At 43.5% G+C, this 15,528-nt stretch overlaps 1 protein-coding gene across 3 annotated transcripts in view; it reads right to left on the bottom strand.

The window, feature by feature from the left end:
• The window catches only part of ST3GAL1 (ST3 beta-galactoside alpha-2,3-sialyltransferase 1), a 136,886-nt gene that overhangs the window by 24,434 nt on the left and 96,924 nt on the right, over window positions 1-15,528 (bottom strand). For all 3 annotated transcript variants that reach the window (XM_075825707.1, XM_075825706.1, XM_075825708.1), the window contains exon 4: window positions 1,571-2,247. In XM_075825707.1, the coding sequence (XP_075681822.1) occupies window positions 1,571-1,885 (315 nt within the window). In that variant the 5' untranslated portion in view covers window positions 1,886-2,247. The remainder of the gene's footprint in view (window positions 1-1,570; window positions 2,248-15,528) is intronic.

The following is a 15,528-nucleotide window of genomic DNA, read 5'->3' as shown; positions in this document are numbered from 1 at the left end:
ACTGCCCCCTATATACAAGAATATAACTACTATGATACTGCCTTATATATACAAACTATAACTACTATAATACTGCCCCTATATACAAGAATATAACTACTATAATACTGCTCCTATTTACAGTAATATAACTACTATAATACTGCGCCCTATATATACACACAAGAATATAACTACTATAATACTGCCCCTATATACAAGAATATAACTACTATAATACTGCCACTATGTACAAGAATATAACTACTATAATACTGCCACTATGTACAAGAATATAACTACTATAATATTGCCCCTATATACAAGAATATAACTACTATAATACTGCCCCTATATACAATAATATAACTACTATAGTAATGTCTCCTATATACAAGAATATAACTACTATAATACTGCCCCCTGTATTCAAGAATATAACTACTATAATACTGCTCCTATATACAAGAATAGAACTACTATAATACTGCTCCTATATACAATATAACTACTATGATACTGCCTTCTATATACAAACTATAACTACTATAACACTGCCCCTATATACAAGAATATAACTACTATAATACTGCCCCTATATACAAGAATATAACTACTAGAATACTGCCCCTATACACAAGAATATAAGTACTATAATACTGCTCCTATATACAAGAATAGAACTACTATAATACTGCTCCTATATGCAAGAATATAACTACTATAATACTGCCTCCTATATACAAGAATATAACTAGAATATAACTACTATAATACTGCCCTTATATACAAGAATATAACTACTATAATACTGCCCCCTATATACAAGAATATAACTACTATAATACTGCCCCCTATATACAAGAATATAACTACTATAATACTGCCTCCTATATACAAGAATATAACTACTATAATACTGCTCCTATATACAAGAATATAACTACTATAATACTGCCCCTATATACAAGAATATAACTACTATAATACTACCTCCTATATACAAGAATATAACTACTATAATACTGCCCCCTATATACAAGAATATAACTACCACTATAATACTGCCCCTATATACAAGAATATAACTACTATAATACTGCTCCTATATAGAAGAATATAACTACTATAATACTGCCCCTATATACAAGAATATAACTACTATAATACTGCCCCTATATACTAGAATATAACTACTATAATACTGCTCCTATATGAAAGAATATAACTACTATAATACTGCTCCTATATACAAGAATATAACTACTATAATACTGCCTCCTATATACAAGAATATAACTACTATAATACTGCCCCTATATACAAGAATATAACTACTATAATACTGCTCCCTATATACAAGAATATAACTACTATAATACTGCCCCTATATACAAGAATATAACTACTATAATACTGCCCCTATATACAAGAATATAACTACTATAATACTGCCTCCTATATACAAGAATATAACTACTATAATACGGTCTGCTATATACAAGAATATAACTACTATAATACTACCCCCTATATACAAGAATATAACTACTATAATACTGCTCCTATATACAAGAATATAGCTACTCACCATCCACCATGTATATGTATTTTCTGATACAACATTGTTCTGTTTTGTCAGTAATGGAGAGAAGGTGTAATTAAATCTTTCATCAAACCATTGGGAAATTTCAGTTTCGGACACACAGGTTTCGCAGCTGCACGGTCTCCTCACGGACGTAATGAATCGAATGAATGGCCCTGAGAACCTGAAGTATTTCTCGGGATTCCATAGGACAAGCCCAGAGTTCTGAGTGTAATTAAGGAGAAACGACATGATGGTAATAGCGAAGAGCGCCAACGCTATGGTAAAGAGCTTTAAATTCCTGTGCTTCAGGGCAACCATGATTTCCGTTGGCCAAGACGTTCTCTATTTATGGTCAAATTACCAGTTGCAGTAAAGTGTTCAAAAAAATTGCTGTAAATCAGAGTACTGGTTGGCTATCCCTAAGTTCTACACGGTACTATGTTCTATGGTAATCTTCTATACATCAAGGTGGTACTCCAGATAAGTCCTCATTTTCTTTAGTAGCTCGTGTGGTGTCCGTTTACTCTTCAAAAATAAAAAAGTTCTATACAATCCTTAGTGCTTACAAAATGGTCTCCGAGATCATGATGGATCACATTAAAGACTCGTAGAATTGTATCCTACAAGGTTCCAGAATTGGTTCTTTCGAACATTCACATTTTTCGACACATATGTCCCACCTGTATAGAGAGAGAAATAACAGATTGTCAAAAACACAAAACTATATAATATACACACAGTTGCAAGAAAAACTAAGTGAACCCTTTGGAATTACCTTGGTTTCTCTATGGAGTACAATAAAATGTTGTTTGATCTACGACAATTATAGCCAAACACAATCTAACTAAACTAATAAACACAAAAACTGGTCATTGTACCATTGATGTCCTTTTTCGAGCCCATTGAGCAAACAATCCACAATGCAGGGAATAAAAGTAAGCGAACCTCTGTGTTGAGGACTTCAAAAAGACGAATTGGCAAAAGGTTTTTCAATTAAAGAAATGAGAATGGAAGTGTGGGTGTCACAGGTACTTAGCAAATTAAATAAAGGCACACAAAGCCTGGTTACTGTCAAATCTGTTCAAGAAAAATTAGTCAGTGTGAACCACGTCTCGAGGCAAACAACTTTCAGAAAACCTCAAAAAACGTGTTATAGAGACGATAAAGCTGGAAAAGGCTACAAAAGCATTGCTAAGGACCTGGATGTACATCAATCCATGGTTAGGCAATCTCCCTAGGGTTGGGCGTCCTGCAAAGATTATTCCAAAAGCACAGCAGGCAATCCTGAAAGAGGTGAGAAAAAAACCCAAGGGTGACAACAAAAAAGACCTTCTGAAGACTACAGAACCCTCTGTTGATGTGTCCACTGTTCGAAAAACACTCAAGAGTGGTGTTGATGGAAGGACACAATGAAGGAAGGCTCTGCTGTCAAAAACATTGCAGCCCGTCTCATATTTGCCCGAGACCACCTGGATATTCCACAATACTTCTAGGAAAACATTCTATGGACAGATGAGACAAAAGTGGAACTTTTTAGCACAAATGCACAACACTATGTATGGAGGAAAGAGAAGACTGCACACCAACACCTCATCCCAACTGTGAAGCATGGTGGAAGGGGCATCATGGTTTGGGCTTGGATGCCTAGCGATCATTAACCCGTTGGTGACCACCAATGTGCCTTTTCACGGCGGCCACTAATGGGCTTAATTCTGATGCATAAGCCTTTTTACGGCACTGCATCAGAATAAATAAACAGAGCAGGGAGCCGTTAAATTTCCCTGTGCTCAGCTACCAGAGGTAGCTGAGGGCTGGGGTCGTCCCTGCTCGAACGTGTGAGATCGATATTAGTATCAATCTCACCTGTTTAACCCCTCACATGCGGTGCTCAATAGCGTGCGCCGCATCGGAGTTGTTTTGGAGAGAGGGAGGGAGCTCCCTCTCATCCCACCGACACCCGGCGATACGATCACAGAGTGTCTGTGTCTCCGTTGGCAGCCGGGGGCCTAATAACGGACCCCAGGACTGCCTGTAGTAAATGCCTGCTAGGATATGCCAGAGGCATGTCCTAGCCGATGCCTGTCCGACAGGCCGTAATACACTGCAATACAAAAGTATTGCAGTGTATTATAATAGCGATCGGATGATCGCATATTAAAAGTCCCCTAGTGGGACTAGTAAAAAAAAAGTTTAATAAAAGTTAATTTAAAAAAAAAAAAGTGAAAAAAAATAATAATTAAAACCCCACTTTTTCCCACTTACAAACTGCTTTACTATTAAAAAAACAAAATAAAAGTAAAAAAGTTACGCATATTTGGTATCGCCGCGTCCGTAACGACCACGACTATAAAGCGATTACATTATTTAACCCGCACGGTGAACGCCGAATAAAATTAAACAAAAAACTATGGAAAAATTGCTTTTTTCTGTGAATCCGGACTTAAAAAAAAATGTGATAAAAAGTGATCAAAAAGTCGCATCTACTCCAAAATGGTACCAATAAAAACTACAAATCTTCCCGCAAAAAAAAAAAAGCCCTCATACAACTGCATCGGCGGAACAATAAAATAGTTACGGCTCTTCAAATATGGAGACGCAAGAACAAATAATTTTGAAAAAAAAAGCGTTTTTACTATGTAAGTAGTAAAACATACAAAATACATACAAATTTGGTATCGTTGTAATCGCAACAACCCGCTGAATAAAGTTATTATATTCTTTATACCACACGGTAAACGGCGTAGATTTAGGACACGAAAAAAGTGTGGCGAAATTTCAGGTTTTTTTCTATCCCCCCCCCCCCCAAACCAAAAAAAGTTTATAAAAGTTAATCAAATAATATGTACCTCAAAATGGTGCTATTAAAAAATACAACTTGTCCCGCAAAAAACAAGACCTTATACAGCTATGTCGACGCAAAAATAAAAGAGTTATAGCTCTTGGAATGAGACGATGGAAAAACGTAAAAAACACCTTGGTCATTAAGGGGTTAAGGGAACAATTTATTAAAAGGTGTATCAGGACATTTTGCAGGAGAATATAAGGGTCGCAGTCCATGGCCTTCAGCTGAAGAGACGTTGGGTGATGCAACAAGACAATGACCCAAAGCAAACAAGGAGATTAACAAGACAATAGTTAAAAAAATAAATAATTCAAAATAAAATAAAAGATTTGTATTCTGGATTGGCCAAGTCATAGTCCTGATTGCAGTAGAACAAAGGGACCAAGGAGCTGCTAATGAGGATGTCGAGGTAGAAAGGACTTGAAATAAACGTATTTATTTGTTTGCAAAGGACAGGTCTACGCGTTTCAATGCCGAACTGGCATCTTCATCAGGCCAATACACATGTTGCCTGATGAAGACGCCAGTTTGGCGTTGAAACGCGTAGCCCTGTCCTTTGCAAACAAATAAATACGTTTATTTCAAGTCCTTTCTACCTCGACATCCTCATTAGCAGCGCCTTGGTCCCTTTGTTCTACTGCAATCAGCTCTACCTTTGACAGCAAACTTGGTTTGTGTGTGTATGGACTTGGCAGCAGCTTCTCGCTTTTGTGACATCTATACGGTGTCCATTATCTAAGGTGAGAAAATGTTCTCATTTTGCTCCCATTTGGCTCCATCACTTTTATTGCACTATGTGGCGCCGTGTCTCTTTTTATTTTTTATTTAAGTCATAGTCCTGACCCCAACACTATCAAAATGCTGTGGCATGACCTGAAGATCCTGCTTTACAGAAACACTGAATGAGAAACTGCAGCTGCATCCCCCTCTGCCCTCTTTCCGGTTTACTATTTACACTAGATTGATTTTTTGGTGACTCAGGAGGTCCTGCAGGCAGGGACAGAGGAACTACTTTCTGCTGGGGGGGGGGGGGGGGTGAGGAACATGACAACTGTAACGGCAGGGGGTAGGGAGACGGACAAGTGAGCCCTAATCTACCCGCCACTCTGTCCCTGCCTACTTGCAACGACCCGCCCTAGGCGACGGGGTACAACTGGGCGGCGGTCCCTGCGCTCAGTAAGTGCACGACAAACACGACAAACATACAAGGAACACAAGCAAGGAAAAGGGGCCGTTGCCCACGGCAACACCGTGAGCAACCAGAGTGGTGAACGAGCCGAGTCAAGCCAGGAGTGTGCGAGGTACAAAACGAAAAGCAGAAGAGTAGTCGGTAAGCCAGGGTCGGTATGGAGCAGGATCAAAAATAGCAGGAGCTGTAGCTGGGCCAGGAACCACAAGGAAGGAAACAAAAGCAATAACAAGCACCGAGGGACAGGAAGTGCAGGCTTAAATAGACCGAGGGCGGGAGCTAGCTGAGTCTGGCCAGGTTACGATAGGCTCTCCCACTGCTAAGCCTGCCAGTCTGAATGGTGGAAGCAGGAGTCAGTCTCAGGGATGTATTCTCAGGTGCTGACTGATTAGTTCTGGGAGTTAACCCCGCAGTGCCTGGCAGATCCTTTACAGTACCCCCCCTTTTATGAGGGGCCACCGGACCCTTTCTAAGTGGACCTGGCTTACTGGGGAAACGCAGGTGGAACCTCCTGACCAATACCCCAGCGTGAACATCCCGGGCGGGTACCCAAGTCCTCTCCTCGGGCCCGTATCCTCTCCAATGGACCAGGTACTGGAGGGAGCCTTGGACCATCTTGCTGTCCACAATCCTGGCCACCTCGAATTCCACCCCCTCCGGGGTGAGGATGGGAACAGGAGGTCTCCTCGAGGGAGCCAAGGACGGGGAGCAGCGTTTGAGGAGGGAGGCATGAAACACGTCGTGTATCCGAAAAGACGGGGGTAACTCCAGCCAGAAGGAGACAGGATTGAGGACCTCAATGACCTTATACGGCCCAATAAACCGGGGAGCAAACTTCTTGGACGGAACCTTGAGACGCAAGTTCCTAGACGACAACCACACCAGATCCCCGACCATAAACAGGGGGTTAGCAGAACGTTTTTTATCAGCCTGAGTTTTTTGTACGCTCTGGGACACCTCTAGGTTTTTCTGAACCTGGGCCCAGACTGTGCACAGTTCCCGATGAACGACCTCTACCTCAGGATTGTTGGAACTACCAGGTGAAACGGAGGAGAACCGTGGATTAAACCCAAAATTACAAAAAAAAGGAGAGACCCCAGACGAGTTACTGACCCGGTTATTAAGGGAAAATTCGGCGAGGGGAATGAAAGAGACCCAATCAAATTGACAGTCAGAGACAAAACACCTTAAGTATTGTTCTAGAGACTGATTAGTCCTCTCCGTTTGGCCATTGGTTTCAGGATGGAAGGCAGAGGAGAAGGACAGATCAATCCCCAACTTCATACAGAAGGCTCTCCAAAACAATGAAACAAATTGTACCCCTCTGTCCGAAACAATATTGACAGGGACCCCATGGAGACGCAGGATGTGTTTGACAAACAAGGTAGCCAACGTTTTGGCGTTGGGTAGTTTCTTGAGGGGCACAAAGTGGCACATCTTACTGAAGCGGTCCACCACCACCCACACCACCGACTTGCCTTGGGATGGAGGCAAATCGGTGATAAAATCCATGGAGATATGTGTCCAAGGTCTCTGGGGAATGGGCAACGAACGCAGTAAGCCCGCTGGTCGGGACCTGGGAGTCTTGGACCTAGCACAAACCTCACAAGCGGCGACGTAGGCCTTAACGTCTTTAGGCAACCCAGGCCACCAATAATTTCTGGTAATGAGGTGTTTGGTACCCAGGATGCCTGGATGGCCAGATAGTGCGGAGTCATGATTTTCCCTAAGTACCCTTAGCCGGAATTGCAGGGGGACAAACAGCTTGTTCTCAGGAAGGTTCCCGGGAGCTGCACCCTGATCAGCAGCAATTTCAGAGACTAAATCAGAATCAATTGAGGAAATGATTATACCTGGAGGCAAAATACAAGCAGGATCTTCCTCCGAAGGAGGGCTGGCCATGAAGCTACGCGACAGTGCATCAGCCTTAATATTTTTAGACCCAGCCCTATAGGTAACCAAAAAATTGAATCTGGTAAAAAATAACGCCCATCGAGCTTGTCTCGGGTTTAGCCTCCGGGCAGATTCTAGGAACACCAGATTCTTGTGGTCGGTAAGGACCGTTACCTGGTGCCTAGCCCCCTCCAGGAAGTGGCGCCACTCTTCAAATGCCCATTTAATGGCTAAGAGTTCGCGGTTGCCAATATCATAGTTACTTTCAGTTGGCGAAAACTTCCTGCAGAAGTAGGCACAGGGGCGGAGATGGGTGAGGGACCTGGTACCCTGGGACAAGACAGCCCCCACTCCCACCTCAGATGCGTCAACTTCCACGATAAATGGCTCCATTTGGTTGGGCTGAACCAGCACCGGGGCCGAGACAAAGCACTTCTTAAGGACCTCAAAAGCCTGGACAGCCTCAGGAGGCCAGTGGAGGAGATCAGCACCTTTGCGAGTGAGGTCCGTAAGGGGCTTAGCGATGACCGAGAAGTTAGCAATAAATCTCCTGTAATAATTAGCAAACCCCAAAAAACACTGTAACGCCTTCAGGGAGGCAGGTTGGACCCATTCCGCCACAGCCTGAACCTTGGCGGGGTCCATGCGGAATTCATGAGGAGTGAGGATTTGACCCAAAAATGGAATCTCCTGTACCCCAAACACACATTTTTCGGTTTTGGCAAACAGTTTATTTTCCCGAAGGACCTGGAGCACCTTCCTGACATGCTCCACGTGGGAGGACCAGTCCTTGGAAAACACCAGTATGTCATCAAGGTACACTACCAGAAAAATCCCCAGGTAATTTCTCAAAATCTCATTTATGAAATTCTGGAAGACCGCAGGGGCATTACACAACCCAAAGGGAATGACGAGGTATTCGAAATGGCCTTCGGGCGTGTTAAACGCAGTCTTCCACTCATCCCCCTCTTTGATGCGAATAAGGTTTTCCCCCCCCGTAGATCAAACTTAGAAAACCATTGGGCTCCCTGAACCTGATTAAAGAGATCAGGAATTAAAGGAAGGGGATACTGGTTCCTTACCGTGACCTTATTCAGGCTACGGTAGTCAATGCATGGCCTAAGACCACCATCCTTCTTCCCCACGAAGAAGAAGCCAGCACCTACCGGAGAAGAAGAGGGACGAATGTAACCCTTGGCCAGGGATTCCTGGATATACACTCTCATAGCTTCACGTTCGGGACAAGAAAGATTAAATATCCTACCCTTAGGAAGCTTAGCTCCTGGTACTAATTCGATAGCGCAATCGTATTCTCTATGAGGAGGTAACACTTCGGAGGCCTCCCTAGAGAAAACATCAGCGAAGTCCTGAACAAACTCGGGTAGCGTATTCGCCTCCTTAGGGGGAGAAATAGAATTAACAGAAAAACATGACGTACAACATTCATTACCCCATTTGGTTAGCTCCCCAGTATTCCAGTCAAACGTAGGATTATGCAACTGCAACCAGGGAAGACCTAGCACCAAATCGTACGATAATCCCTGCATCAACAGTACAGAGCATTGCTCCAAATGCATGGAGCCAACAAGGAGTTCAAAAACAGGGGTATGCTGTGTAAAATAACCATTAGCAAGAGGAGTGGCGTCGATACCCACTACCGGGACAGGTTTAGGCAAATCAATAAGAGGCATAGCAAGGGACATAGCAAATTCCACAGACATGATATTAGTAGAGGACCCTGAATCCACGAAAGCACTGCCGGTAGCAGACCTACCACCAAAAGAGACCTGAAAGGGAAGCAAGATCTTAGTACGTTTCATATTTACGGGAAATACCTGTGCGCCCAAGTGACCTCCCCGATGATCACTTAGACGCGGAAGTTCTCTGGCTGCAACCTTTACGCTTAGGACAGTTGTTCACTTGATGCTTGTCGTCCCCACAGTAAAAGCAGAGACCATTCTTCCTGCGGAATTCTCTACGTTGTTGGGGGGACACGGAGGCCCCGAGTTGCATAGGTATCTCTGAATCTTTCGGGGAGTAACGAAGCAACGGAGCTTCGGGAGGCATCATGGGGGAGTCGGAGGAGAAAACACATAAACGTTCACGTTGTCGTTCCCTGAGACGTCGGTCAAGTCGTATCGCTAAAGCCATAACCTGGTCTAGGGAGTCAGAAGAGGGATAGCTAACTAGCAGGTCTTTCAGGGCATTCGACAGACCCAACCTAAACTGGCACCTTAAGGCAGGGTCATTCCACCGAGAAGCTACGCACCACTTCCGAAAGTCAGAGCAATACTCCTCAACAGGTCTCTTACCCTGACTTAAGGTCACCAGCTGACTCTCGGCAAAGGCAGTCCTGTCAGTCTCGTCATAAATAAGTCCGAGAGCAGAAAAGAAACAATCAACGGAGGAAAGTTCAGGGGCGTCAGGAGCCAAGGAGAAGGCCCACTCTTGGGGCCCTTCCTGGAGCCGGGACATAATTATACCCACCCGCTGGCTCTCAGAACCTGAGGAATGAGGCTTTAAACGAAAGTAAAGCCTACAACTCTCCCGAAAGGAGAGAAAAGTCCTCCGGTCCCCTGAGAACCGGTCGGGCAACTTGAGGTGGGGTTCAAGAGGTGCGGTGCGGGGAACTACCAGGGTAGCATCAGGCTGGTTGACCCTCTGAGCCAGGGCCTGGACCTGTAGGGAGAGACCCTGCATTTGCTGAGCCAGGGTCTCACGGGGATCCATAGTGGTGTCAGGGACCAGGGGTAGACTAGGTATGGGCTTGTTATTATGTAACGGCAGGGGGTAGGGAGACGGACAAGTGAGCCCTAATCTACCCGCCACTCTGTCCCTGCCTACTTGCAACGACCCGCCCTAGGCGACGGGGTACAACTGGGCGGCGGTCCCTGCGCTCAGTAAGTGCACGACAAACACGACAAACATACAAGGAACACAAGCAAGGAAAAGGGGCCGTTGCCCACGGCAACACCGTGAGCAACCAGAGTGGTGAACGAGCCGAGTCAAGCCAGGAGTGTGCGAGGTACAAAACGAAAAGCAGAAGAGTAGTCGGTAAACCAGGGTCGGTATGGAGCAGGATCAAAAATAGCAGGAGCTGTAGCTGGGCCAGGAACCACAAGGAAGGAAACAAAAGCAATAACAAGCACCGAGGGACAGGAAGTGCAGGCTTAAATAGACCGAGGGCGGGAGCTAGCTGAGTCTGGCCAGGTTACGATAGGCTCTCCCACTCCTAAGCCAGCCAGCCTGAATGGTGGAAGCAGGAGTCAGTCTCAGGGATGTATTCTCAGGTGCTGACTGATTAGTTCTGGGAGTTAACCCCGCAGTGCCTGGCAGATCCTTTACAACAACACTTTTCCTTGATAGGATCTATTGTAAAGTTTCATATATTCACGTGTATTACTCATTTATGCAAAAAAAAAAATTCTACCGATGCTTTAAGGCGAGGTTCACATGGGATGGATACGCTGTGTAAAAGCACGCAGCAGCGTATTCGTCCTGTGCGCCCCAGGGAATTCCGGGCGAAAACCGCACCAAACTGTGGTGGAGTCTTTCGCCCCAAACGACAGCTGCGGAAAACTGCAGCACCAGGAGAATGCTGCAGCCTGAGATTGGCTGCAGCGTTCACATGGGATGAAATGTCCCTCGCTGGAGGAAGGAACACAGACTTCTGGGTAAGTATTAGGCTTTTTTTTTTCTGGAATGTGTTTTTTGCAACCGGTTCGCAGCAATGACGTGGAAAAAAAACACAACTGCTATTTGTTGCAGGCTTTACCTCCCCAATGAATTAATTTTCATCCACTTTCCTGCTACTGTATTCCGCTTGTGTGAACAAGCCCTAAAAGGGGTTGTCTTCCCATAACAACTCTCGCTTTAAACAAAGCGGGCCCGGGAATCGGCTTATCAGCAGTCCAGTTTCTAAAACCAAAGGAAATCAACTCTTCCACAGAGGGGGAGGGGCGGTCTTGTGGCCAGCAAACATTTCCCCTGCAATGGGTTGAAGAGGAATAGACGACCATGTATTACATGGATGTGTCAGGTCCTCTACAACAGGAACGGCTGATACCCAGGAGCAGCTCTCCGTGCTGACTCATTTCGCCCATGGGCCCTATTAGGGTATATGAAAGGGGTTCGTCTTAGTGATCTAACCCTTTTAACGTTATAAAATGATGCAACACACGGGCATGACCTTTATCCAAACCAGAATATTTTCCTAGAGTCGGTGATCCTACAAAACCAATGACGAAAAATAAGACCGGAGGGAAGAACAGTCAGGACATATTCAACATTTTTCCATTACTACTTGTTATGGTCAGTGACGTCTGGAGGATAAAATGTGAAAACTCAACTAACAGAATACGCCATAAATGTAATCTTACGCCCCTTCTCCCTGGATAAAGCGGAAAAAAAAATCTACTATATATTGAAATAATCAGTATAAACTTTTCAAAAATACTTTAACTTTTACTCATTCTAAAATAAATAATGTCTCATACTCTAGTCACATCCTGAGCTGCATTCATGATTTTACACAAATTCCACAACATGTCCGCTTGCTCAGTGTTTTTTTACTGGTGATTTCCTTACTTAGAGCTGAAGGAAGAACAAATTCCTTCAGAATGCCAAGTTTAGCTAAGCTGCTCCAGTGGATATAAAAAGTCTCCACAAACTGAAATCATTTAGAGGGTAAAAATAAAAATAAAAATAATGTGGTTGAATAAGTGTGAACACCCTCTTATAATTGAGGATGTGGTTGTGTTCAGAATTAGCTAATCATATTAAAACTCATGTTAAATAGTAGTCAGTACACAGCTGCCATTATTTAAAGTGATTTTGAGTAACCCCATATATAGTTCAGCTGTCCTATTAGGATTTTCTTTGTTGCATGTGACAGCAAAAGCCATGGTCCATAAAGAGCATACAACACATCAAAAGGATCTGATTATTGAAAGGCATCAGTCAGGAGAGGGGTACCAAAGAATTTCCAAGGCATTAGATATACCATGGAACACAGGGAAGACTGTCATCAAGAAGTGGACTACATTTGGCACAACAGTGACATTACTAAGAACTGGACGTCCCTCAAAACTTGATGAAAATACCAGATGAAAATTGGTCCGGGAGGCTACCAAGAGGCCTATAGTAACATTAAAGGAGCTGCAGGACTTCCTGGCGGGTACTGGTTGTGTAGTGCATGTGACAACAATCTCCCGGATTCTTCATACACTACCGTTCAAAAGTTTAGGGTCACTTAGAAATTTCCTTATTTTTGAAAGAAAAGCACAGGTTTTTTTTCAATGAAGATAACATTAAATTACTCAGAAATACACGCTATACATTGTTAATGTGGTAAATGACTATTCTAGCTGCAAACGTCTGGTTTTTAATGCAATATCTACATAGGTGTATAGAAGCCCATTTCCAGCAACCATCACTCCAGTGTTCTAATGGTACATTGTGTTTGCTAACTGTGTTAGAAGGCTAATGGATGATTAGAAAACACTTGAAAACCCTTGTGCAATTATGTTAGCACCGCTGTAAACAGTTTTGCTGTTTCGAGGAGCTATAAAACTGACCTTCCTTTGAGCTAGTTGAGAATTTGGAGCATTACATTTGTGGGTTCGATTAAACTCTCAAAATGGCTAGAAAAAGAGAGCTTTCATGTGAAACTCGACAGTCTATTCTTGTTCTTAGAAATGAAGGCTATTACATGCGAGAAATTGCCAAGAAACTGAAGATTTCCTACAACGGTGTGTACTACTCCCTTCAGAGGACAGCACAAACAGGCTCTAACCAGAGTAGAAAGAGAAATGGGAGGCCCCGCTGCACAACTGAGCAACAAGACAAGTACATTAGAGTCTCTAGTTTGAGAAATAGACGCCTCACAGGTCCTCAACTGGCAGCTTCATTAAATAGTACCCACAAAACGCCAGTGTCAACGTCTACAGTGAAGAGGCGACTCCGGGATGCTGGCCTTCAGGGCAGAGTGGCAAAGAAAAAGCCATATCTGAGACTGGCTAATAAAAGGAAAAGATTAATATGGGCAAAAGCACACATACATTGGACAGAGGAAGATTGGAAAAAAGTGTTATGGACAGACAAATTGAAGTTTGAGGTGTTTGGATCACACAGAAGAACATTTGTGAGACGCAGAACAACTGAAAAGATGCTGGAAGAGTGCCTGACGCCATCTGTCAAGCATGGTGGAGGTAATGTGATGGTCTGGGGTTGCTTTGGTGCTGGTCAAGTGGGAGATTTGTACAAGGTAAAAGGGATTTTGAATAAGGAAGGCTATCACTCCATTTTGCAACGCCATGCCATACCCTGTGGACAGCGCTTGATTGGAGCAAATTTCATCCTACAACAGGACAATGACCCAAAGCGCACCTCCAAATTATGCAAGAACTATCTAGGGAAGAAGCAGGCAGCTGGTATTCTATCTGTAATGGAGTGGCCAGCGCAGTCACCAGATCTCAACCCCATAGAGCTGTTGTGGGAGCAGCTTGACCGTAAGCATGGGGTGAAATTTCTCCCGATTACCTCAGCAAATTAACAGCTAGAATGCCAAAGGTCTGCAATGCTGTAATTGCTGCAAATGGAGCATTCCAAGACCAAAGCAAAGTTTGAAGGAGAAAATTATTATTTCAAATAAAAATCATTATTTCTAACCTTGTCAATGTCTTGACTATATTTTCTAGTCATTTTGCAACTCATTTGATACATATAAGTGTGAGTTTTCATGGAAAACACAAAATTGTCTGGGTGACCCCAAACGTTTGACCGGTAGTGTATGTCTGGGCTGTGGGGTCGGGTGGCAAAACTGAAGCTTTTTCCAACAAAGAAAAACATCCAAGCCCGGCTATGTTTTACAAAGACCTACATCAAATCAAGTCGTGTGCATGAGGCCTAAATTCCCCTATAAATGGCTTAACTTTTCTTGTAATCATTCTAAGCCTGGGAGTGAGTCTGAATTATAGGCCATTTCCTCCAACTTTTCTCCAATTCTACAGACTTAAAATCTCCTTGTAGTCTCTGCTTGTTCACTGTCTGAACAGCGCTTACATTGCTGATCTGCAGTGCGACAAGTCAGACTTGCCTGTTAAAAAGCATGGCACTACATCCCATAGCAAGGAGCAGAACTGCGAGTTCAGCTCTTGAGGCGACTAAAGCACGAGATCCGAGCACCGATGAGGGGCAACATATGCATGGTCTTGGGATGTTTTTTATGGCTTTCTATGAAATGTTTTTGTGGGAAGCAGGGTCTCGTATAGATATGCTCTACGTACAGCGCTGTGGTATAGGTTTGTGCTAGATCAATAATCATGAAATCTAAGATCCAGGGTATTTTCACTATGAAATATATTTTGCCATTTTTACAATGACCTCAGATTTACCCTCCTCCCTTGAAATGATGCACACATATTTCACCCCCGAGTGACCTTCATTTTTTTTCTTTGGCAGCCATGGCATTTTCTGATCCCGTTGCAGCTGAGTTGAGTGGCTGCCAGCGTATCCACGTATTAATCAGTGTCCTGACAGCGCCGCTGCTTAATTACTGTTTGTGTGTTTCGCTGTTATGCGTGGGACTAATGATTGTTTCCTACATCTCAGGCTCTGGGTACAACACGATCTTATTATTTATTTATAGTCGGGATTACTGTTGCATTTAGGACATTATTTTCTATGAAGCCGGGCAACTTCAATATATTGCTGCACTTTTTGTTGCACTTATCATGGGGTGCAGCCCAACATTTGAACCCCAAATCGAGAAACATTTTAAGAGGTTTCTCAATATTTCATGTCCATTTTAGCAAATAATTGTATTCCCCATGAAATAACAATTCTGGAGCATCTTTTCTCAGAACTCTATGTTGTGCTGTTCCTCTGTTATTCCTCCTAGAAATTTAGGAATGAATTAAACTTGGGTGTTACCAGTTGGGTGTGTGTCCCTACAGTCTGTCAGCACTGATTGGACAGTGTCAGAGTGATTGTGTGGACACACACCCCCTTGAAAAAAAAGTAATGGTAACACCCAGT

The sequence above is a fragment of the Rhinoderma darwinii genome, chromosome 5, assembly GCF_050947455.1.
Source record: "Rhinoderma darwinii isolate aRhiDar2 chromosome 5, aRhiDar2.hap1, whole genome shotgun sequence".
In the NCBI taxonomy this organism is placed as follows: Eukaryota; Metazoa; Chordata; class Amphibia; order Anura; family Rhinodermatidae; genus Rhinoderma; species Rhinoderma darwinii.
This window is presented reverse-complemented; position numbering and strand designations above follow the sequence as displayed.